The 24869-nt window shown below is 32.3% G+C and overlaps 1 protein-coding gene across 1 annotated transcript in view; it reads right to left on the reverse strand.

The window, feature by feature from the left end:
• LOC108672135 overlaps positions 1-15454 on the reverse strand; it is a 38850-nt gene extending 23396 nt beyond the window's left edge. Inside the window, exons 1-2 of the mRNA XM_018159761.2 lie at positions 15057-15454; positions 11030-12231 (exon numbers count right to left, since the gene is read on the reverse strand). Coding sequence (XP_018015250.1) covers positions 11030-12231; positions 15057-15151 — 1297 coding nt within the window. The 5' untranslated portion in view covers positions 15152-15454. The remainder of the gene's footprint in view (positions 1-11029; positions 12232-15056) is intronic.
• Between the last annotated feature and the right edge of the window lie 9415 nt (positions 15455-24869).

Genomic DNA, 24869 nt, shown 5'->3' on the forward strand with positions numbered 1-24869 from the left:
AGTTTTTTTCTAAATATATTGTTATTACCTCCCTAAGAAATTGCTTAATTTCTCACAATGCATATTTTAACTTGGACAGCTATTCATTTTATAAGAATTCTACGAAAAAAAATTCCTAATGAATTTATACATTAATTTAATTTAGTAATTTACATGCATTTTAATCTTCAATTAGATGAATGACTCTCCGCAGTTGATAGAACAAAATGAAAAATGAAAACCTGAAATTTTGTAAAATAATTTAGATATTTGGTGATAATTAAACGCTAATTCTTGATAATGATTAATCCAGTGGATAATTATACATCGACTGAATACAATGAAGAGTTAAATGAAGGAATAACTATATTTTTCTCTGATAATTTGGTAAGGAAATATCAGCAAATTGTTATAGGTTGAAGACGTTAATTAATCAGTTCACAGTTTGCCCCTTGACTGAACAAAATACATATATACATGCCGGAATAATCAACTAAATCTATTTTCAAACTTGAAGTGTAGCCTAATTGAATTAATTGAGAATTCGTCAACAAATAATGAAAAAGTTCCGATGATGAAGTTAATTATTCTGCATGATTCATGTGGTGGCTGCAAGTTTAATAATAATGATAATGACAAAAATAATAGTAATGATGTTATTATTATTAATAATAAAAATAAGTGTTGATCGAGGCTAAATCTACAAAAATGAAACTGTAAATATAAATAATAATAATAAAATAGGGTTGATAGAGGCTAAATGTACAGATATGAAACTGTAAATATTAATAATAATAATAAAATAGGGTTGAATGAGGCTTAATTTACAGTAATGAAAAAATACGAATAATTTATTTACCAATACTGATTAGTCATTCATCGATAATGATCACACATTTCACGATGAGGATCGTCAACTTACTGATAAAGATCACCACTTTACCGATATTGATCATCAATTCACCAACAGTTATCATAAATTAACCGATACTGATCAATGGTTTACTGATAAAAATCTTTTATTATCACGTAGCCAGCAGCGTCCAACACACGTGTGTCCAAACTGTCATAAAATGCACTTGAAGCTTCATTTACTAACATTAAAAGTGAACATAAATAATTCTATATTGATTAAAAGTCTTTTAAAGTCGATGTCTGTGTAGTGATGTAAATTCTGCATGTGTGTATAATTGAGCTGAGGTTGCATACAAGTGGCTTTTAGAATAGAGGTTTGCTATAGCTTCACGTTCACTTGCATTTACTAAAGTTAGGTGCATATGTAATTTGTTTTGTATACTCGGAATTAAAGAGTTCAATAGTGCAAATATTATAAAAAATTACAGGTTAGGAACTTAATGCAATATAATAATATTATTAAATTATTATTCTTTACGACTTCTTCATTTTTTTACTCTACAATCAGGATTTAGTACATGCGTAAAAAATAAAATAACTGAAAATTACCTGATAAAATAAAAATATTTATTGTATTCTAGACGTGCATAAATACGATTGAGGAAAAAATATAGTTAACCATGTTAAACTTACTAATTGAATAATGAATGTAGATTTCAAATTATTGAATACCTATATAATTCCAAAACCCAGGCATGCGTCTGTTACTTCACAAAAATTGAGACAGGAATGGTCGTCGTTGTATTTTCTACTATTGAAAAAGCGAAAACATTTTGGAATGTAAATTATATTTCGGAGTCATGTCATAAAAGCACATTTATCATCCAGAATAATTTGCCCATGAAAACTAAAAGAAAATTGTCATGTATTCAGCATCATTTTTCAGGTTTCATTGTTTTATTTATTATGCAGAGAGGTAATGACTGTTGATATATTCATTTTGAGAAAATTTGAATTTTCAATGTTTCACTGAAAATATGATTGGATCTTCAAAAAGAAAACTAGCATCATATTCCAAGATCGTAATTTGAGATTTCCTACAATTTTATGAGCTTTCGCTTGCACAGCAGCTTTTGAATTATTTAGTAAAGTTTTGGATTGTAATGGAGTGAAAGAATTAGTGAAATTCTCGAATTTTCATCTCCGTTTTACAGAAAAAAACACTTCAAATAGACAAATAATAAAAAATTTTACGCTAAAAACTTAAACGTACAAATTATCAATTTTTTTATTGGTGGCATTTAAGAATTATTTTAGTTAGCGTATTTCGAGCACACTTGAATCTAAATCTGATGTACATTTTATCATTCAAAATCCTCTTTCATTCAAAAAGGCCACCTTTTCATGATTAGTTATATTGAATTGATCATAATGTCGTTCAAAACATCGGTGCTGACTTATTTAGTGAGAATAACGCTTGATATATGAGCTGGTGGAAGATAAATAACCTTTGTATATTAACGGTTCCTCTAGGTACGTATAACACTGGTGACGATTAACACACCCGGTGACGAAGAATTAATCATTTCTAACCAAAAGATGCCTTCGTCTTCTTACGCCAACTCTCGTTGCAAGAAATTTAGGTACGAATAGCATGAACGACGTCTAATTTATTCGCAGAATAAAGGAGTTATCCCTTCATCAACTCATCTCATCAAGCCTGTAGGTACAAATAGCATTGGTGTCTGTTAAATCATTCGCAGAATAAAACGTTACAACCCTATAAATGATTCAATTATCTTCCTAAACCACCGGATTGATCTACATCAGAATATAAATTGAGGGTTAAATTTTTTTTCCTGAATTTACAACAGATAGTAGATTTAGCCCACGGGAAAATCGCGCGCCGCGGCCATGACAGCTTGATTAGCGATCGAGCGAAGCGGTTGCCAATTGGCGGCTAATTGCAGCCATTAATCATAATGAGCGGCCACGCAGTAGACCGATTAGTCTTTTAATTACAGCACACACGCCGAAACCTCCTCAACTTTTTGAAATATCTTAACAGATGTAATTTTTTTTATTTTATCTTAGAAATGTAATTTTTTAATATCGTGTAATCACGCTAAGTTTGTCGTTCGATAATTTTATGAATTATAAAGTAAGCGTGTTTCGGGATATGTATGTTTCCGAATATGAATACTAATCCTGATAGCCGAGCCTTGATAGGGATTTTTCTCGTACCTTAATGTTTCCAAAATATGATCCAAGGCCTAATTTTATTAGTATATAATATAATAAAAAATCGATCAAAAAACTATCGCATGACTATAATCGAATTAAAAACTATCGATCGACAATTTCAAGCAGTTAAGAACTAGAATACAGCTGTTTTGGAATCGTTGCATATTTAAATGCAAACATTTGTTCTGGTGCGCATACACTTCTTATCTGCGTGAAGTTGTTAATCGATAGGCGGGTTTAATTTTTTATGTGCAAATTTTTCTTTTTCTATTGATTGTAGCTTTATTCCTTGAATATTTGGTTCAACTGATGATGAAAAATTTCTGAGCTCAAGAGAAAATTATAAAATGACGCAGATAATTTCTAAATTTATCCTGAATTTATCCATATTTCCGAACTCAAAACTTCAAATCCTGTATACAAGTAACGATAAATAATATTATTGCCGCTACAACTGAAATTCTATTGAAATTCTATTCTATTCTCTAAATTCTATTTATACAGCACATATTATATTACATCTGAAAAAATTCTATTCAAATAATATAATATAAAAATGTTGAATTTAAAGTTCTTAAGCGTACATTTTTTGGCTAAATCGTTCTCAGGATGCGTGTTCATCTTACACAACTTAAATAAAGTTGATTTCAATCAAAGTATTTGTTTCTAGTTCAATGCTGGCCCTTTTGTGCGTGTTTTAATTAGGAATTATGTTCTTAATATATACAATAGTTTTTAGTTCTTATGTGTTGCAGTTTGAATTAAAGTATTTTACTCGTCTACTCATGTGCAATAGTACTATTTTTATACGCCATTTTATTGCTAATGTTATTTTTTGTTTCACCGAAACCGATATTACTAAGAAGTTACAGAATACAAGCGTACTTACATCCCTGCCACCGAACAAACCTTTCAAATATAATACAACCTAATTTAATTTTATACAATATAACATAACGTCACATACAATATAACAATTATGTTTTAGTAAATGATTTATAAGATCGGCTTGCAGAGTGCGTGATAAATGACAGAAATGTGACAGGCTTTACATTTATAATACAATATAATTAAATACTATATAATGTTACTTAACGTCACCATTATGTTTTAAGAAATGATTTATAAGATCGGCTGGCAGAGTGCGTGATAAATGACAAGAATGGACAGACTTTACATATATAATACAATATAATTAAATACTATATAATGTTACTTAACGTCAGCATTATGTTTTAAGAAATGATTTATAAGATCGGCTGGCAGAGTGCGTGATAAATGACAGGAATGTGACAGGTTGGCATCAAAAAACCCTGCTCCTGTAGCGGCTATATATTTTTATGAGGTTCACTGGAATTTTACAGCTTAGGTTGCAGCTCAATGTTGAAAGGTTGAAGACGGCTATTCTTTTGAGGATTCTCTGTGTAATTAATCAGTCAATTAATAATTGATTGTGTGGATAATATAGATGGATGTATAATCAGTTGATTTGTTTTGGAGAAAATAGATTGATTAGAGGTCAGTTGATTTGAGAACAACTAATGGATCTTCAGTTGTTATTTGATTATTCAGTTAATTGTTTTTTAAAATATAGACGGGATATAGATAGTCAACTGATAATTTTGGATTTATAATAATTAATTTGTTATTATAATAATAATAATAATTTGTTTATAATTTTCATTCTCTATCCCTTAACAGAATGAAATTTCAATCGCCTCATCGCGTGAATTTATTGAATCTAATGACCGGTTATTGGCAAAAATTGAGGATTATTAACGGGAATCGCTCAAATCATATTTGAATTTCCTTATATTATTTAGTTAATACGTTACCATTCTGAATAATCTAGCGAGTTAATCGCACATACACACACGCATGTGTGTCGTAATTCAAAACTATTATGTGTGTAAATGACGATAGACGCTGCTGTTTCTTCAAGCGTGTATTATTATAATTATTGTGTATTATTATCAAGCGTGTATTATTATAATTATATAATAATAATAACATTATTATTGTTAGCATGCATTACTAAGCTGCTCTGCAAATACCAGACGATTATCCGGTCATGTCAAGTTCCTTGCCTAATTTATTCAGTAGGAATAAAAATAAGTGTGCATTAATCAGATAAAAGTATAGGAAACAAATACGAATCGTGTTACAGAAATTGTTACCTTAAAAATTTCCACTAATTTACTTTAATACAATTTAATTTGGTTTAATTTTGATTTTATTTTGTAATTTTTCCTAAAATGTTAACACTGGCCTCTTTAGAAGTGTTGCTTTTAAAAAGTAATTTTTGAACGCATATTATTATTTTTTTATGAACCTTTGTTTTTATTTTTAAATTCGGCACTAACATTCAGTAGTAATCATTATAAATATTCGTAAGCCGAGCATATGCCAGCCAAACCAAAAGTCAGGCTTATATATAATGTGTGTAAATTTATATGTAAGAATTAACTAAAAATAAATTAACTGTGAGTATTAGCATATATGACAGTGTATAAATAACATTTTGTGTATATAACGTGCGCAAATTGATGTATAGGAATTGCCTATACACAGATAATCTGTGTGTATCACCATAAATGACAATATAGGAGTAACTTGGGTGTAGATCATGAGTATGAATGAATTAATATACAGGAATCAAATATACGTACAACCTATACCTACACCTTGATATCAACTAATGAGACAATATGTATGTAAAATATATAGGGCATGTATGTATAGACTGGATGTCAGGAAAATACGGCAGCGTCTTAAACTTCTGATGCAGTATCAAAATCAATTAACAATTTAACTGAATGTTTCCTATACAATAATTGATTAAACACTTCGTGGGAGGTATGAGGGGACGGTAATTACGGGCTGAGGTCTCATTAATTAATAATTATTATTAATAATTAATTATAACAAATTATACCGAATGAACCTAAACCCCTAAACCCCTTTCTTCACATTTATTTCCATTCTCATCTATTCAACAACTCTTCCTTTCCTTTCATTGTTTAGCTTTCTCTCTCCCAAATTAATGTATTTATTTTAAATTCATTACCTCACCACTCTCTCCACGCTCTCTCTTGCTCTTTCTTCCCATTCACTTTTTTCTCTTTAATTCATTTAACATCTTTAAAAGCGTTTATTCCGCTTTACTAATTTTTTATTCTCACTCAAAATTCACTATCTTTCTCTGTCATAAATTCTCTGTGTATGCATTATCAGGCCTTCTCTCTCTTCCATTCGCTCATTCCTAATCTCACATTTATTCTCTCATTCTCTTGTCCTATCATTCTACTCTTTCACCAACATATCACTATTTATTTCTCACTCATTACAGCATCTTCTTCATCTCACTCAAAATTCTTATGTATTCACACAATAAAAGCTCCTAACACGTTCTTGTCAACACAACTATACACTCATTTGACAGTAGAAAAATATTTAATTATATGAGAAAATTTTATAAAAGTAATAAAATGATGAACTTTATTAGTCCACTCTAGGCGTCCTAGAAGTTAAACATATTATTAATCATGCATTGTAAATTACACAATTGCTCCTCGCTTTGTTAAGTGCCGCCAGCTGAGGTAATTTTAGTTAATTAAGGGGACCGGCTACCCTAAAATTTTCAATTTTGGCGTTTTTCGGTTTTTGTGCTCATCTGAAAGCTGGAATTCTGCTCTTTCCAATGGTACTACTGCCATCGCTGTACGCCAATATTTACGTTCATGCGTCTCTTTAAAGGGAAGCGGGTGAGAGAGTTCTTTAAGTAATTAGATATAAACTAATTAGCTGCTGAAATCTTTGGATAAAGTTTATACTTGAGTTGTGCTGCAGTTACATGCTTAGTCTCATCTTAAAGCTGACATTCTGAGCTTTCCCACGATACTACTGCGATCCATGTACGGCAATATTGACGCAGATGGCCGGGCTTTAATGGGGGGCGGGGGGTGGAGTTCCTTCACTAAATAGACCTAATAAAATTAGAGCGGCAAGACTACATATCTTGGTGTATCTGGCATCTGTGCTCAGTTACCCTCCTAACATTGTACGTAGAGGTGCGCTACAAGTTGCTGCTAGCATCCTTGAGTGGATTAAGCTACAGAAGCCTGTAGTTTGGTATCCATTCTACATTGAGTGCCTATTTCGAGGCGCATGGGACTTTGTCGCGCCGTCCTGAAAAGTTTGAAAAGTTCAACTTATTGTCACGGAAAACCTATCTCCTCCTACAGTTTTCAAGCTACAGCAATGAGACATACACCATTCGATTCGTAAGGAAATTACCTAAAAATTTGATGATCATTTTTTTGAATTTCTGTCTGGTTCGTTTTTTATATGGGGAGAAGGGGGGGGAGGGGGGGAAAAATGAGAAAAATGGGATAAAACGCGCATAAAAAAAAAACTAAGGGGAAAATGAGAAAAGTGATCATCAAATTTTTAGGTATGGTCCTTACGAACCGAATGATACGTTTCTCGATGTTGTAGGATGATATTTGTAAGAGGAGATAGATTTTCTAAAGTACCCCTTTTTAGCCGTTTTCTATGAATTTCACGTTTTCTATCAATTTTTTTAAAAATTCATATAAGCAAAATGTTCTTATTTTTACATTTTACGTATGTATGTGAAGTTTCATGATGATCGGATAATAACTGTAGAAGTTTTTCCGGAGGGTAGCCGGTCCCCTTAAATTAAATTTAATGTAATTAATAATTTAATTTATTTGAATTAATTATTGAATTAATTAACTGAAATTTAATACACAGAGTAACAAAAAAAAATGCGAATTTTCCAAAGTCACCTCGGTATCAAAAATCGATTCAATTTGTATTTTTCATTCTAAAAATATTGGAATTAACAGGAAAACGCTTGATTAGCTGCTGGGTGGCTCCAAAAGTATAAATATTTGAATGTATTCTTTAATTAATTTATTAAGAAGCTGGTACGACTAGTGATAAATATATAATTTAGTTGTTTGATTTGTCGTGATTCTCCAATACACTAAGTTTTCGTCCGAACATTCAATTATGTATGTTGATATGAGTACACATTACATCACGAGTGCGGTTCATAACATTCACAGAACGACATAAAAAGTTTGTGCATGTGTGAACCCGTGAATAAGTTCCTGAAATTTAGGATATTGTTGTCGATTTGAACGAGAAATTTATGAATGTTGTCCCAAATTTTCGTCCATTTTTACGCGAGCGTTGTGGTTGGTTTCTGAAGCTTATGATACAACTCACGTTATCGTTTTATTAAGGCCATGTTATTCTGCTTTAGCAACATGCAGTAAACCCTGAAAATTAATTGCCCAAACATATCAAGATTGAACTCGGAAATTTGAACGTTATTGCCTAATAGAATCCGAATGTAACGAGTTGGTAATCTCGTGTCTTAAATAAAACACGTCAAAGGCTCTCTAGCCAATCAAATTAGTTCAATAAACATTGCTTCTGGGAGCGAGAAACATGGCAAGAAACGGCACTACTGGGCACGTTTCTTCAACATTATTAGATCGCTTATTACGAACGTACGTGACCGGAGTCACAACATTAATGTTCGTCAGCGTTTAGGCCGTTAAACTCTTGCGTACGGCGAGGCTGCATGACTCAACATCGCGCAAAATTTCATGCTGAAAAAATCTACCATAATTTTTTTCTCTCTTTCTAAATTTCTAAATGGATAATTTTTAGATGAAAAATGGAAATTCTACCAATTTTTATTCTCATTTCTAGACAGAAAATGGAAATTTTGCGAGGAATGCGTTAAAATCGAGTAATTTTTAAACATTTATCTCGCTTAAGATTATATAAAAAACGCACAAAACGGCTGCAGAAGGAGAATGGACGAGGAAGTAACGGCTTGGTGTAAAGTTAAATAAATTAGGATAATATATTGATAAAATACTTTGAATATATACTTGTATGAGTTTCTGAATGGTGATTGGTAGTTCGGAGGCGTCAATACATTGTTAATATATTTAAATGTGGACAAAAGTCTAATTTCCCGATCGCAGTGCATTCAACGAATTAGAACAATGTTCAGTAAATAAATTTTTCATTAAAAATTTCACTTATTTAACAGTAATTTAACTAGAAGTTTCATGCGTAAATATCGGACGAAATTATTGGATGTTAGGTCAAATACCATTAATATGTTTGGCGATTCTAATCTGAAATTGGGTTATCAAATGAGGTATCAACTATAAATTATGGAAAAAATTATATTCTGGTGTAAAATGAATGCAAGTGAAAGAGGAAAAATGTACAAATAAAATAACGAGAATAAACATGTGTTCCAAAAACGTGTAAACTTGATTTTGTAGATTGAAAAATATAAGAAATCATTAAGTTAAAAAATAACGAGTCATTAAGTTTATGAATGATACTTTAAAAATGAAAATTCGTCATCAAGTTTGATTAATAATATGACATTAAATTTAAAGAAACGAAAACATTTGGTTGGTGCCGTTTATCGTGTAGGTTATACTCATATATACGTTCATTTAAGCTAAAAAAACGTACCCATATATGATAATTTACCCACAAAAGGTAAAATACTCATTTGTTTACCGTTGTTGCTTAGCTAACGCGGTGATTTGAGCGTCATAAACGTTTACCATATGCAAATAAAACTTTTTAAACTTCGGTAAACTTTTAATATGGGATATTTGATTGATTTTTTAGGGTAAATTACAAATAAATTCGTTGATGGTTTAGTGTTTAATGGAAAGAAATGTTAATGTACGACTTACCGAGCAAAAATGGTTTGCGAAAATTCTATTTTCACAATCATTAAATAAGATTTAAAAATACAATCTTCGTATACAGAAGATCTGATGGAAAATTTATGCTCCTAAGAAGTTTCAGATAAATTAAAAATGTGAGTGTCAATCCTACGTTAAATTTTTTTCCGTTGAGTGTTTATTTAGGTTTTTATTGATTTATTTCCAAGTAACCTAGCTGACTTAATATCAGATAATAATATTAATATCAAACCCGTTGAACGTTGTTCCAAAATAAAATTTAAATACAATTACCTCGCTTCAATCAGATATAGAATAGACTCGGCGATTGTATTTTCGAATTTGAAGCATGTAAGGGGAAATAGTGAATTTAAATATCGACTTAAATACTATAAATATGCTTGTAGATTCGTTAAACGTTGTGCTGTACATCTTTAAGTATAGCATAAATTATGTTAAACTCTATTTAATATTCATTTTACAACGTACTTAAACGAATATATTTGTTCTCCATTATCGGACTGACGACGAAGCTATAAAATAGATACGATCTAATTTTTATTCATGTTAAAATTATGTATACAACGGACATAGCGAAAAAAATGTGTTACCAGTAATAATTGGCGGATACGAATAAATTAGACTCAAGTGGATAGTAGTGATACACATCTGCAGTGATGGGAAATCAATTTCTGCACGGGATTTTTATGTTACTGCGATACTGATGAATATTAATATATTGTTTTATATAAACTGCCTTCGAGACGTTCTGGTGTCCAAAAAATGTCTATACGTGTGACTTTTGAATATCACCAAGCGAATGAATCTAATTCTAGGTGGAATATTTGGAACCATATGCACGAATTTCGCACTCTATATAGAACATTAATTTATTCGGTGGAGATATAAGACATGTACAGTGTACAATAATGCAACCGTAAAATATATTTTAGTGACAACGCTGTAGCAAGAAATTCGAATAAATGAGGAAGTATTACAAAAAATGGAGTTAGCAGAATTTAAAAATCTGGATTTTTAGCACATTTTTAATGTAATAATATTATTTTTCCCTTATACCGCATTGGTGCTTACCATAGTTTCAGCAGCGGTTCGAAAAAGTGAATTTTGTCGCACAAAACAGCGGCTGATCGAAATTTTTTTTTGCTCAGCCTGAGAACTGAAAATTGTCTCACCTGGGAACCGGTGTCCAAATAATCGGTTGTGTCTCGTGAGCAGCCATGGGTATACAGGATACTGGCGTGGTAGATTAGCTGGTGGTAGAGGCGTGCCTAAACCATGTGGGCCCATCAGAGAAGGTCCCAAAGGGCCAGTGTTGAATCCTGGTGAAGTTTGGCCCCACGAGGCCGGTAACGCTGTTTGAATGAGGCCCGAATGGGCGCTGGAGGGAAACCCATTGGCAAGAAGAGGGTTCGACATGAGGCCATTAGGGTGTGAGTGGTGCAAGCCGCTAGTGGTGGCTACTGTAACACCCGAAGAAGTCAGACACGATAGACTAGACGAAGGTAAAGATGTCGGCTCACTTGAGGATAAGGAATTATGAAGCTCCTGGGCACTTGATATGTTTTGTGCAAGGGAAGGATGCGGGTATCCGGGACGTATTTGCGGTAACAACGCGGCCAGTGGCAAACCAAACGGTGGAAAATTGAGTGGATTTGATAAAGGATTAGATAGGTGATTAGTAAGAGTATTTGGTAAAGATAAAGTGAGAGGACTCGAGTTGAGTGGATGAATAGGTTCTGGAATACGCAATGTTGAAGCACCGGAACATAAAATAGGAGATGACAAAGTTGGAGACCTCGAAGGCATTGGAGACGATACAACCGGTGGAGAAAAAGTTGGGCGATGAAAACCCGAATTATTTAATGTTCTCTGTAGGATACTAGGAGATGTAGGAGGGGTCCTCCTTCTTGGGGACCCCAGTCCTTTCTTGGTGTGGGGATGCGGGGAATTTGGTTCCTTGGACGGAGGGGATGGGGATGGGGATGAACTAGAAGGGGAAGACAGGTGCTGATTATTCCTTTTATTCCGGTTGATATGATACAGCGCTTGCTGTATATTCTCCATTTGATGTTGCATCACTTCATCGTTGTTGAACAAATTCGTACGAAACTCTCCCCGGAATTCGTTTCGGACTTCATCACGCCGATATTCCGCGGCGACGTTCGAGTCGCCTTGGTCCTTGAGGGACTTGATGTGTTGGGCTGAGTGTCGGCTTTGTTTCGTCGCCTTAGGAGGCTTTGAAGCTTCGCTCAAGCCCACAAGGCTGTCGATGCTAAAGCCCAGTTTGGGGCGCGTTGACGCGGCAGGAGACGAGGATGTTGGTGACGTGTTGATGTTTAGTATCGAAGCTTTCGGCATCATCGCGAGGCGTCGTCTGGAAATAAAATCCGGGCAAAGCATTTAAATTTTGGGACGAAAATTAAAGTGAAATTTTCACATAATATGAGCTATGGCGTTTATTTTTATTTATTTTATTAAAGAACGGGCACACTATATCAATTTAAAAAAAATTGACAAAGTTTTTCCTATTTATATTTGAGCTTCGACTATATTATCATTAGTTTGAGCAAAATAATGAATTTAACTGTATTTGATGGTGGGTGTGTATTAAAAATGTCAATTTCTGTTAGAGAATTAGAATATATTGAGTTCTTCCGATCACAAAATTTACGTCGTTAATATTCGCAAAAAGTTAAAATTAATTTCATTTCGATTCATCATAATATAGGGAAGATAAATACATATGAACAAGACATTTCTTAGCTATCAGTTCATTTTAATTTTCATAATCTTGCTACAAATTAAATTCAATATCTTATGCATGATGATGCTAGTGTACACAGTACTTACTAGTGTACTTGCAGGACTAAAAAAAGTTATGTCTCATGTTTGCCTGTAATAATTAAACATGATTTCTCATCTGTGACGAAAGCTTGTAAATAAATTGTTGTATTTATAAGACAGAGCATCTATATAGTAATTTCACCAAGTACCCTGCTTTTTATTTTTTAATTCAGTTAAAAACAAAAATTATTTTCAAAACTTGTTTAAGGTACAATATTAATCAGAACTTATTTATCATGAGCTCATTCAAAAATGCTTGAAAAATGTATATTATGTTGGTAAATCATAAAGAAGCTCTAAGATTTGCAAATCTGATACAGATAATATAGGCAGTCAAAATACGTATTGGAAATATTCATCAACAATTTTATTAAATTCATGAAAATTCCCTCCAGACAAATGGCGTCGAAGCAACGTTGATTCAAAGTTGAAATCGCTAAAACAACATTTAATCAACGGTATTTTGGCGTTAAAGGTCTGTTGGGGAAAAATATAGAATATATGGATTTTAAATTCAAACTATACACTTCATTAAGACATGTATCATTCATGAGTTGATTTTAATTACTGATAAAAGACTTTTATTTTGTTTAGAAATTTAATGAAAAGACTTCCAAATGTTAAAATTATCGCATAATTAAAACGTGTTTTAATTATTTACATTATGCAAAAATGAAATAACAATCAATTGGATAAAGATTATACGATTATATCCTGGTTAATTTTGAGCCTATATATTCCACTGCAAACAAATAATTCACTATAGTATTATTTTGAGTTTTGTTTATTATCTTAACATTTCACAATGTTAAGATAATAAACTAATAATATAATAAAATAAATTTAAAAAATTATAAAATTAATATAATAAAATAAATTTCATCTTAACATTAAAAACTAATTTTATTCTTCAGGTTGCAGAGATTCTTGAAATTTGCTTTCTAAAATCCACGTATTCTATGAATTTTTAATCTAATAATCGTGATTAAATTTGCGCTGCAATGAAAACATTCCTACGTTGAAGGGTAAAAATGTATGTAGATTGTTTCGAAGTTTTCATGTCAAAGAGAATGAGTAATTTTTAAAGTTCTTAAATAAATGAGACAATTTTATTTCATTTTGATGAATTAAATATTAATTAATAAACTTTTACCCATTATACCAGATTTACCCAACGCAAGTTCATTGAGATCTGAATTGGATTTAACATGACTGATGCTACATTTTGAAATTTGATTAATAAGAATCATGTGGTAATTAAACTACTGAAGTCATAAAGATTATTTGTTTGCCTTTTATTTAAAAAAAGATATAGTACATATTAATGGTGTTGATGATTACGGCAATGATTAAATTTGATTGGGGCTCAAATTTAATGAAATTATTTCATAAATCCAAACATTGGAATTAATAATTCAAGTATTACTTGAATGAATTTGCTTTGACTTTAGCGAATTAATAATTAAAAAAATTAATTTATACATAAAAAATTCGACCAAAACTGCAATACTGTAGGGTAAACTTTAATCAATAAATTTAAACTTTTTAAATTTGCTTCTGTGGTTAACTGTAATAAATTTCTGGTCGCATTACGTTGAAGGATTTACTGTATTATGGTCGCATCGCCTTGAAGGATTCACTGTATTGTGAGGGCATCGCCTATTGAAGGATTTACTGTATTGTGGGGCATCTTCTTGAAGGATTTACTGTATTGTGGGGCATCTTCTTGAAGGATTACCTTGAAGGATTTACTGTATTGTGGGCATCGCCTTGAGGGATTTACTGTATTGTGAGGGCATCAATTTGAAGGATTTACTGTATTGTGGCGCAATAATCCCGTAGAGTTCATGATGAGTTTAAGAAGCTTGCACTTTCGGTGTCATAAGTTTTATGTGAAGCGTTTTTGGTGTTAATCAATTAAAGGTGTGAAAAATGTTAGATTTTAGTCATGATCGTAATTATTTTTAATTTAACTAAGGAACCAAATCAGCATGCGTGGTTCGAATTTAGATTTTATATTTATATCAAATAAGGAGTATATTCACTTAGAAATCAAATTTAGCCCTCATACAGAAGGCGCATGACTATTGTTTATATCTATTTGACTATAAGTAAAACTATTATCTATAACTGTAAAACATAAGTAAAATCCAGAGTGAATCTCTGTTAAAAAAATATTTTATATTATACATATACAAATATTATATATTAGCTATCCATCTTCTCATTGGTTGAGTTTTTCTTACCAGTTTATATTAAATTACTCGATAATCATACAATTATCTACTGAAATATGTAATTACCATAAGATAATCTACACAATAATTTAGATTTACATTTAGGAACTTTACTCACCTTGCACTAATTGAAGAATGTTGAATCAAAAATTGATTGTGTGTTTTTCCTGGGACTTTTTCTACACTGTAATTTGATGAATCACCATCATTCATCACTCTGATTCCGTTCAAGATTAAATTTCACAATTTCAGACAATTTTCTAAAATCAAACAGCACATATTCTGTCCCCACGACACTCTGACACATTGTTATTTATATGCATGTTATTGTTTCATTTCAGTGAAGTATAGTAGCACTTTAATTGACAGTTATATTATATTTTTATTCGGGTATTTATGGTTGTATTTACAAAAAAAACAATTCCCTAAAATTCAACAGTCTTTTCCTTTTCAATTGTCACTTTGGAAAATTTTCTTATCCTATAATAGCACACTTTCTATATTAGTTCATATTATATTTTTGGAAGTTCACTTTTAAATTCAAACGTAACATTTCCACGTAATTTCAAACAATAGATTTCTAATGTTAAATAAATTTTTAGGAACAGAAATGAGTAATTGAAATATACAATTTGTATCTTTGCACTCAATTGTGTTCATATTAATTATATTTTAAACATCATTTACATTTTCTTAGAACAGCACCTCTGTGAATAAATAAATTATGATAAAAATTTTGTTATCACTTCTCTTAATCATCTGATTAGTCATCCAAACTGCTTAGCACAAGGTGGTTTAGTCATTAACTAATTAATCAAATTAGTGAACTAATCTGCCAAGAAATTGCTGACGTGCATAATTCAATTTCATATCTTCACATTATCAATTTATTATTGCTTCATCATTATATAATTGTCTCGATCATGATGAAATAATTATTTCGATGAGCAACGAATACAATAATTATCGAACTTTCTCTCCATCGAACCTCACAAAAAACCGCGTCGTTAAAATATGCCGTTGTTAGAAACGATGAAGTCGAACCAAACTTTCGGTTCAGGAACCGATTCCAGGACCCGAAGGCTAGTTAGCGGGCAGTTGAAAACCGACGGCTTCTTGGTACACAGTCGAAAAACCGATGGCTTGTTAGCAGACTGTTGAAAACCAACGCCACATTAGCGGACTGTTGAAAACCGACGGCATGTTAGCGGACTGTCAAAAACTGACGTCTTGCTCGCGGACTGTAAAAAACCGATGGCTTGTTAGCGGACTGTTGAAAACCGACGTCTTATTAGCGGACTGTCAAAACCAGACGGCTCGTTAGCGAACTGTTGAAAATCGACGGTACATTAGCGGACTGTTGAAAACCGACGGCACATTAGTGGACTGTTGAAAACCGACGTCTTGTTAGCGGACTATCAAAATCCGACGGCTCGTTAGCAGACTGTTGAAAACCGACGACACATTAGCGGACAGTCGAAAACCGACGTAAATTTGTGACCGCGTCGGATGGACAGGCGAGCGGACAACAGCTCTCCCCCAGTAGCGTCGGTCGGTACTGCGTCGCGCCTCAACTCGAGCGTCGGCCGCCGCACGCCCCGGCCACTCCTCCTGTTCGCGCAATGGACTCCATACTTTCGTTTCTCGTTCTATTTTTCATTAAAATTTACATATATACATTGATATTCACAGATATTTTCGTGTAACATTCATTAGTGGTAGGATATGCTCTAATTATATTATTGTAGGACTGGAAAAAATTCCAAAATCGTGTATTTTTGCGGGTGAGAAACATCATAAACACGAACTCCGCCCTCGCAGCCTGTCCCTCAAAACCGCGTTCACCAATGGCGGGACAGCACGAGGGCTGATCTCGTTGATTGGACCAACAGCTTTCATGTGCTTACCCTTTGTTTATATTGCTTGAATTGGCTTATAAAATGACCTAAGGCATTGATACATCGCCAATGTATTCCTTGGCCAAAAATCATAGTTAGCCGCTTGCAGCCCATAAATTTCTCGGGGAAACTTTTTTATTTGAGAAGGGCAGTAAAAACTATGTTATTATTACGTTCTTAAGCTGTCTACATATATATAAATGTTTTCGCTCAGATAAATTTATAGCTTAAATAATAATCTTATTAAGTAGAATATATGATTCTTCGGTAAATGTATAATACATGGTAAACAATCACTCATAATTTACATTTTGAAAACAATTTTTTCAAGTTAATATATTCCAACAAGTCAATTAATAATAATTAATTATATGATTAATTAATCAATTCTCTTTATTAAGAAAATTTTATTTAATAACCGGAATATCAAGAAGACGTTGCATTCTTGTCAACAATAATCAATGTGTTCATTCAGTAAAACACTTTGATTTATTTAAAGATAACTATTTCACTTAGCAAATATTGTTGTGGAATTAGCACTCTTCTTTGCTGAAGTTGAATTTTAATAGATAATCAAAATATCGTGCAAGTAACTATCATACCTCGATTACTTCAAATTGAATTAAATCATTAAGAAATGACAAAATAATCATCTAAAATCATAATCATCAACATCATATACGACATAAACCATATATACAAAAATTAAAATTGATATTTATTGATAATATAATGTACTGATATTTTACCAAACAAATATTCAACGCTCTTGTATTTGATGAGGCAATGTGAAACATTTTCAAAATTATTAATATATTATAATATATTAATTATAATCGCCTATATCATTTGAATAAATATATTTAATTAATGTATTAATATATTAATACAGTCAATAGGCAATTATCAGAAATACAAAGAAAAAGATTATTAATAAAATGTAATTTTTCAATGAATTTAGTTACAGTGCAGTTACCTTAATGTCCCATTTGTATGACATAGCTAAATGAGTAGCGTATGTGGCATATATGGCATGTGTGGCGTGTAATCAGAAGTATTCAAATTAATTATTTTCATGTTGAATCTTACGAATTGTTTAAAAAAATATAATCATTCGCTGCATTTACTAGTGGAATATATAGTGAATGAATAACGAAATAATTCAGATGAGAAATTAACGCTCATGCCCACATCTTTTTATTTAGAGCAAAAGTCCAGAGTCAGAAATTTAATTTATTTAAATTATGCCGCTATGGAGTAAGAATTTGTGGAGAGATATGGTATCCCGGTCTAATAACAAACTTAAGAATATGTGCACAGTTTCTTAACTTATATCAGTTAAATTAAATAACTTATATCTTATATATTAAATAACTTATATAACTTATAACTTAACTTATATCAGTTAAATTAGGATTCAAGTTGATATAACAACTAACCAGGTAACAAGAGATTCATAATTAATTAATCTTATCTATCAACTGATATTTGTTCGATCCTCGCTAACTCATATATCACTGTTGTACTAAATTTTAGTTGTACTGTAGATTTAAATTGATTATTCAGTAATCATGAATTTAGTTCTGATTATAATCTTTAGGCATCCCCTTCTATAATCGTTCTAGTTCCACCGATATCGATTAATTTAGTTATTTTCACTGAAATTCTTTACATATACACAAGAACATTGATGAACATTTAAATTCATATGAACATATTTTAATGATAACGATGTGTCTCGTCGTGGGACTCCTGTATGCGTCCTGTATAAAATTCGGAATTTAAAAAATATATCTGTATTCTCTGGGAAGATGTGAAGATTGTATTTAATTGCTGTGAAAAATTGGAGCACAAAGAAAATTCAAATTAATTATAATGTAGAGAATGAAAAATTCAGATATTTGTATCATTTCTTCAGTTTTTTTTGTCCAGGTTCTTCACAACATTCGATCCTGGCATAATTTACAAATTTTACAATTTAATCGCTCAGCGAATATTTATAAGATTATAGAAACTATTGTCGCAGTTCACCGCAGTCTTTTTTAATACATCAGAATGTTCGAAAAGCACATTCATTTTTAATCGCGTAAATTTTATGGTTATAATTTTTACTACAGGCGCGAATAATAAAATAAAATTTTTCTCGACAGGATAAAAAATTACAAAATGATCTCATCATCATCATCACAATATTTACTAATATTATACATAGAATGTCCTAAATCAATGATTGGACAATTTAATTCAAAAATTTATTCATGAGTACATTTCTTGGATCATGATTTATTACATGTAACTTGCCTTCAAATAATTCTTATTGCCAGCCTAATTTTGGTGCACATTGTCTTATCTAGATTCTAAATTGACAGTTTAAGCAACTATACGTTTCGCTCGCTCAATCTTAACGTGATAACGCGTTGAAATAATTTACTTCAAATTTACATGAGTTATTAACTCTTGTGCCATACTTAACTTTAACACAATCTTAAAGCATAAGGATAATTTATAAAGCCTCTTTATATTTAAATGAATAATTTACATTTTCTACTAGTGCTATCTCTAATTACAACACAAGACAAAAATATGAGGATAATTTCAAGGCCTCTTCATATTTCCACGAGCAAATTAACAATTTTCGCTGACGTCAAAAGTCTAACAAAATTAAAAAGCGACGAAATATAAGAGTAGAAACAATCGATGGTAATCCATACATTGTAACTAAATACATTAAATTTATTTGGCTTGCATCATAGACTCGAACTCTGATTGACGGAACCAAAGTTAGAAGTTCATCTAAGCGGTAAAGTATGATGTGTATAATAACGGGATAGTGCGTACAATACTTGTACAGTGCGTATAATACCGGTACAGTGCGTATAATACCGGTAAGATGTGTATAATACCGGGACAGTGTGTACAATACCGGTAAAGTGTGCATAATACGATACGGTGCGATAATTCCGGCACGGTGCCGATAATACCGGGACAGTGCATGCGGATAACATTGGTACGGTGGGTGCGGATAATACCGGTACGATGCGTATAATACCGTACCGTGCGGATAATACCGGGACAGTGCGTATAATACCGGTACCGTGCGGATAATGGGCCAGTGCGTATAATACCGGTACCGTGCGGATAATACCGGGCCAGTGCGTATAATATCGGGACAGTGCGGATAATACCGGGACAGTGCGGATAATACCGGGACAGTGCGGATAATACCGGGACAGTGCGGACCGGTACAGTGCGGATAATACCGGGACAGTGCGTATAATACCGGTACCGTGCGGATAATACCGGGACAGTGCGGACAATGCCGGGACAGTGCGTATAATACCGGTACAGTGCGGATAACACCGGGACAGTGCGGATAATACCGGGACAATGCGGATAATACCGGGACAGTGCGGATAATACCGGGACAGTGCGTATAATACCGGTACCGTGCGGATAATACCGGTACCGTGCGGATAATACTGGGACAGTGCGGATAATACAGGGACAGTGCGGATAATACCGGGACAGTGCGGATAATACTGAGACAGTGCTGATAATACTGGGCCTGTGCGGATAATACCGGGATAGTGCGGATAATACAGTGCGGATAATACCGGGACAGTGCGGATAATACTGGGACAGTGCGGATAATACCGGGACAGTGCGGATAATACTGGGACAGTGCGGATAATACCGGGGCAGTGCGGATAATACCGGGACAGTGCGGATAATACCGGGACAGTGCGGATAATACAGGGACAGTGCGGATAATACCAGGACAGTGCGGATAATACCGGTACGGTGCGCATAATACCGGCACGATGGGTATATACTGGTAAGGTGCGTAGAATAACCGTACGGTGGGTATAATCCCGGTACGGTGCTAATAATACCTAAATTCTAAGTATATAATACCACCATACCGTGCGGATAATAACGATACAGTACGAATAATACCGGGAGGTGCATATACTACTGGCATAAATAATTGCCACAACGAAGTAGATCCTTAATAAGATTTAATTGTTTGCTCCACTTCAATAAAACTCATTTTTAGCAATAAATTTTCTCGCGTGCGCAAAGAACTGATTAATGCGAAATTTAACTATAATAATCATGTGATTATTTTATGAATTAATTATTAAAATGACCAGAAAGCTTAAATTAGCTTATTTAGCATCACTCTAATGGCCTCGTAATTCAATTAATCTGTCATTCATTCATGAAGTATCAGTTAATAAGTTACAATTTTATTAAAGCGAAAATTTAATTTTGCTTATGTATTATTTTAAATAACGTCAAGCCTTTTATTCTGCTTGCTTTAAAGCGCTTAATAAAGGATTAATATGCTGACTTAATTAAATTTGACCAAGATGATCTTGTATGCATCCAAAAATATACATTTTTATGATTAAGTTATTTGTTCAACAAACATTGCGTCCATAGATTTACTAAAATTTATTAGTGAATTCTCAAAAAAATTTAGTAGAGAATTTTTTAACAACACAGTTAAAAGGCCACGAATTGTTGTGTGCAAAATAATTCACCTAATTTATTTGCCGGTATTAATTATTTGATTTAATTATTTCTGCTAAACTCTACTGAAGACGTATTAATATTCACGAACGATTTCCAAAATCGTTAATGCTTCGCAAAAGTGATTATGTATTCTCATGAGCTAATTAAAAATTTATTCGGTGATAGGAAATAATCAATTCTAATAGCCAAAATTAAATAATTAAATATGAATAAAATGTAAATTCTGCCTTCATTTTGTGTTTCCACAATTAAATCATTGGTAACATTAAATCTAATATTCAAGGCTAATTAATTGTGAATGAATCATACGGGATTTCCATAACCAGTCAATTTGAACGCTGCATCGCCATAAAATTAATTGTAAATTATAAGTGTATCATGTTGAAATTTCTTTCAAATAATTATAACCAATAAATTTGAACATGGCATCGTTATTAAATCCATTGTGAATTGTAAGTGCATCGTGCAGAATTTTCTTTCAAATAATTTTAACAATTTAATTTGAACATGGCATCCACTTAATATTAAGGACAATATATCAGTGTAGAGAGTTGCTATTATTATATCTTATTATTAGGGAATATTTAATCCTAAGAACTCCAAATGTAGTTGTGTTTCGTCGCACTTATGTTCTCTTGAAGCCGACCTAGTTTATGGAGCGGACTCTCACCTTAACAAAACGTTCATTGGTGAGCCCATATGGCGACCATTACTCTATTACATGCTCAATAACAACTTACTTACTCGCAATACAGTCCACGGTCGCCAAGCTGCCTATACGAACATTACAGTAGAATGAGACGACACAGCAGCACGGTGTCGAAAACTCGGTCGTATATCAAGCGCCTTCATACAAAGTCAAGTGTCTGTAGCTTGCCGCTTATTCATTCCACAGAACCATTATTGGGCTGCTATTCTCGCTTAATTCAGCGTCTCTTTATGTACTGTGTTGTTCGACACTTGGTTTAGCCATCTTTCTTTCATGAGGTTTTGCGGTGTGACCATGTAGCGGTCTAACCGATGGATGGTTTTGCAGTGATTCGCTCAAAGCTCATCTTTTGTCAGGAGCCCAAACTCTCTCCCAATGTCAATAACTTACACTGAAATGAATCCGACAATTCAGGATTCCAATTTTACAGCTCGGCACTAAATCTAGCGTCGTTGCGAGTGTCCCAGCTGTTGTTTTTCATTGACCAAAGCTCATTGAAAACTTTGCTTTTGGTGTTCAGACATGTTTATATATATACAAAAAGCAGATGTGCGTATACGTTGTGGATTTTATGATACAAATATTAGAGGTGTTGCTTCTTTGTGGCTTATGCAACGTACTTACACGGCAGTAATGGTCAGTAGAATTCGGTTGTTGCAACTAGTGTATGACTGTACTGGTCTGTCAGAATTCAGTAGATACGAGTAATGCACGACTGTACTGGTCAGTAGAATTCGGTAGAAACAAGTAATGTATGACTGTACTGGTCAGTAGAATTCGGTAGAAACAAGTAATGTATGACTGTACTGGTCAGTAGAATTCGGTAGAAACAAGTAATGCATGACTGTACTGGTCTGTCAGAATTCGGTAGATACGAGCAGTGCATGACTGTACTGAAAAAATTGCCTGGTTTCGGTCATGAGAATTGATTTAGCATGGAGAATACACATTTTTCAATATACTGTATTAATAATTTAATTAATAACATCGTTATGGAGATTTACGGGCAGTGATCAGTGAAAAGAAACCAATGCTTTTAAAGCAATAAACTTTTTAATTACGCACGGGTGGTTATTACTTTGCAAAATAACAAAGCGTTTCAAGCCAAATATTCACAATAAAGTGTATGGTAAATTTTGTGGAGGTAAAAATATTGTTTTTTAATGAAAAATATTTGCTACATATCTAGAGAGCTACACTAAGTCAGTTGATAGAAGTCAGAGGTTAATTTAGAGAGAAGAAAAATTTTATTAAAAATTTGAATTTACAATTTTATTTTCGTAACTGAACGTTTAGAGAATATAACCGAAATTCAATTTTAACCAGTTCTATGCCCTTGCATGTTATTCTAGCGAATTTCCCTCTAGTAAATGACGTTGAATAAACTTTGATTACGAGTTGGTTTTGCTGAAACAAATAAAGTTATTTCAACGTCAGACGCCGATTGATTGAGTCACTTTTTTCATTAACCTGCAATGAAATGATCAATTTGAAATAAATAAAATAAGAAAACTCTTAAAAAAAGTTCATGAACAATAGGCAAACATTATTAATGAATTATATAAACGGGTTTCAGATAGCTTTTTCCATTGTTTCGTTCGCTATTTCTTAATCCAGCTTCTCTTAATCCATTTTCAGAGCAATCACGATTGTTTCAGATAATTAAAACAGTCTACGGTGACGATTAAATGCTCCTAAATAATTATTGATTAGATTAATAGTAAAGAGTTGAATAACTTATAGCGTAAATTGAAAGAATTTGGTGAAGAAATAAAATTTAATGCAAAATTTTCTTCCGTTTTGTAAAAAAATCTACTTAATGAAGTATGAAAAATGAGTACAAATTTATTCTTATATTTTAAAAGAATCCTACGTTAATATTAAAAACTAAAAATTAATATTAGAAACATGAAGCTGAATTTTCTCGAAAAATTCTTTCTGACTTCTTGAAAATAGGAATTAATATCAACACATAGATTTCTACTTGATATATCGATGTCTATGAGTCATGTGAAACAATGTGTGAGAATATTCATTAGATCAATCTGACGTATAAGCAATTCATGATAATTTGAAAAATATTTGAGGATATCTACGAAATAGATATCCTCTATATCCGACTATAATAATATTTAATATTGATATCCGACTATAAATAATAGACGAAGTATATATGCTATACGTCAGAAGTTTGATCAGGCTATATACGATTAAAATTTAATTGAATTGATTTAATAATATTTTAGGCTATATATAGTACCCATTCTAAGTCTAAGCATCTCACAGTAACTTTAAAAATTTATGCATTTTTAATGCTTTCTTTCTGTAGTCCCAAAATAATATAATAATCAAAGTCCCTCAATCAAAATATTCTAGATTATGTATGACATAAAATAATATATGAATTATAAATACTATCCGTCTGAAATTTAAGCGGCTCACAGTAACTTTTAAATAGTTTATGAATTTTATGTGCTTTTCTTTTTTAGTCCCATAAAGATTTAATAATCAAAGTCCCCTAATCAACAATTTGAATTATGAATGACATAACATGCATGAAAATAATAATAATGAAAAATAAATATGCGAAATAATAGTATATGAATAACATATTATTATTAATATAATATGAATATATGAAATAATATATGAAAATAATATATGAATTATAAATACTTTCCGTCTGAATTATAAAGTCTCACGGTCATGTATGTTTGTGATGTCTTTCTTCATACTCTCGTAAGATGATATCAAACTCTCCCTTCAAGACATGAATAAGGTTCAT

Source organism: Hyalella azteca, unplaced genomic scaffold (assembly GCF_000764305.2).
Source record: "Hyalella azteca isolate HAZT.00-mixed unplaced genomic scaffold, Hazt_2.0.2 contig14438, whole genome shotgun sequence".
Classification (NCBI taxonomy): domain Eukaryota; kingdom Metazoa; phylum Arthropoda; class Malacostraca; order Amphipoda; family Hyalellidae; genus Hyalella; species Hyalella azteca.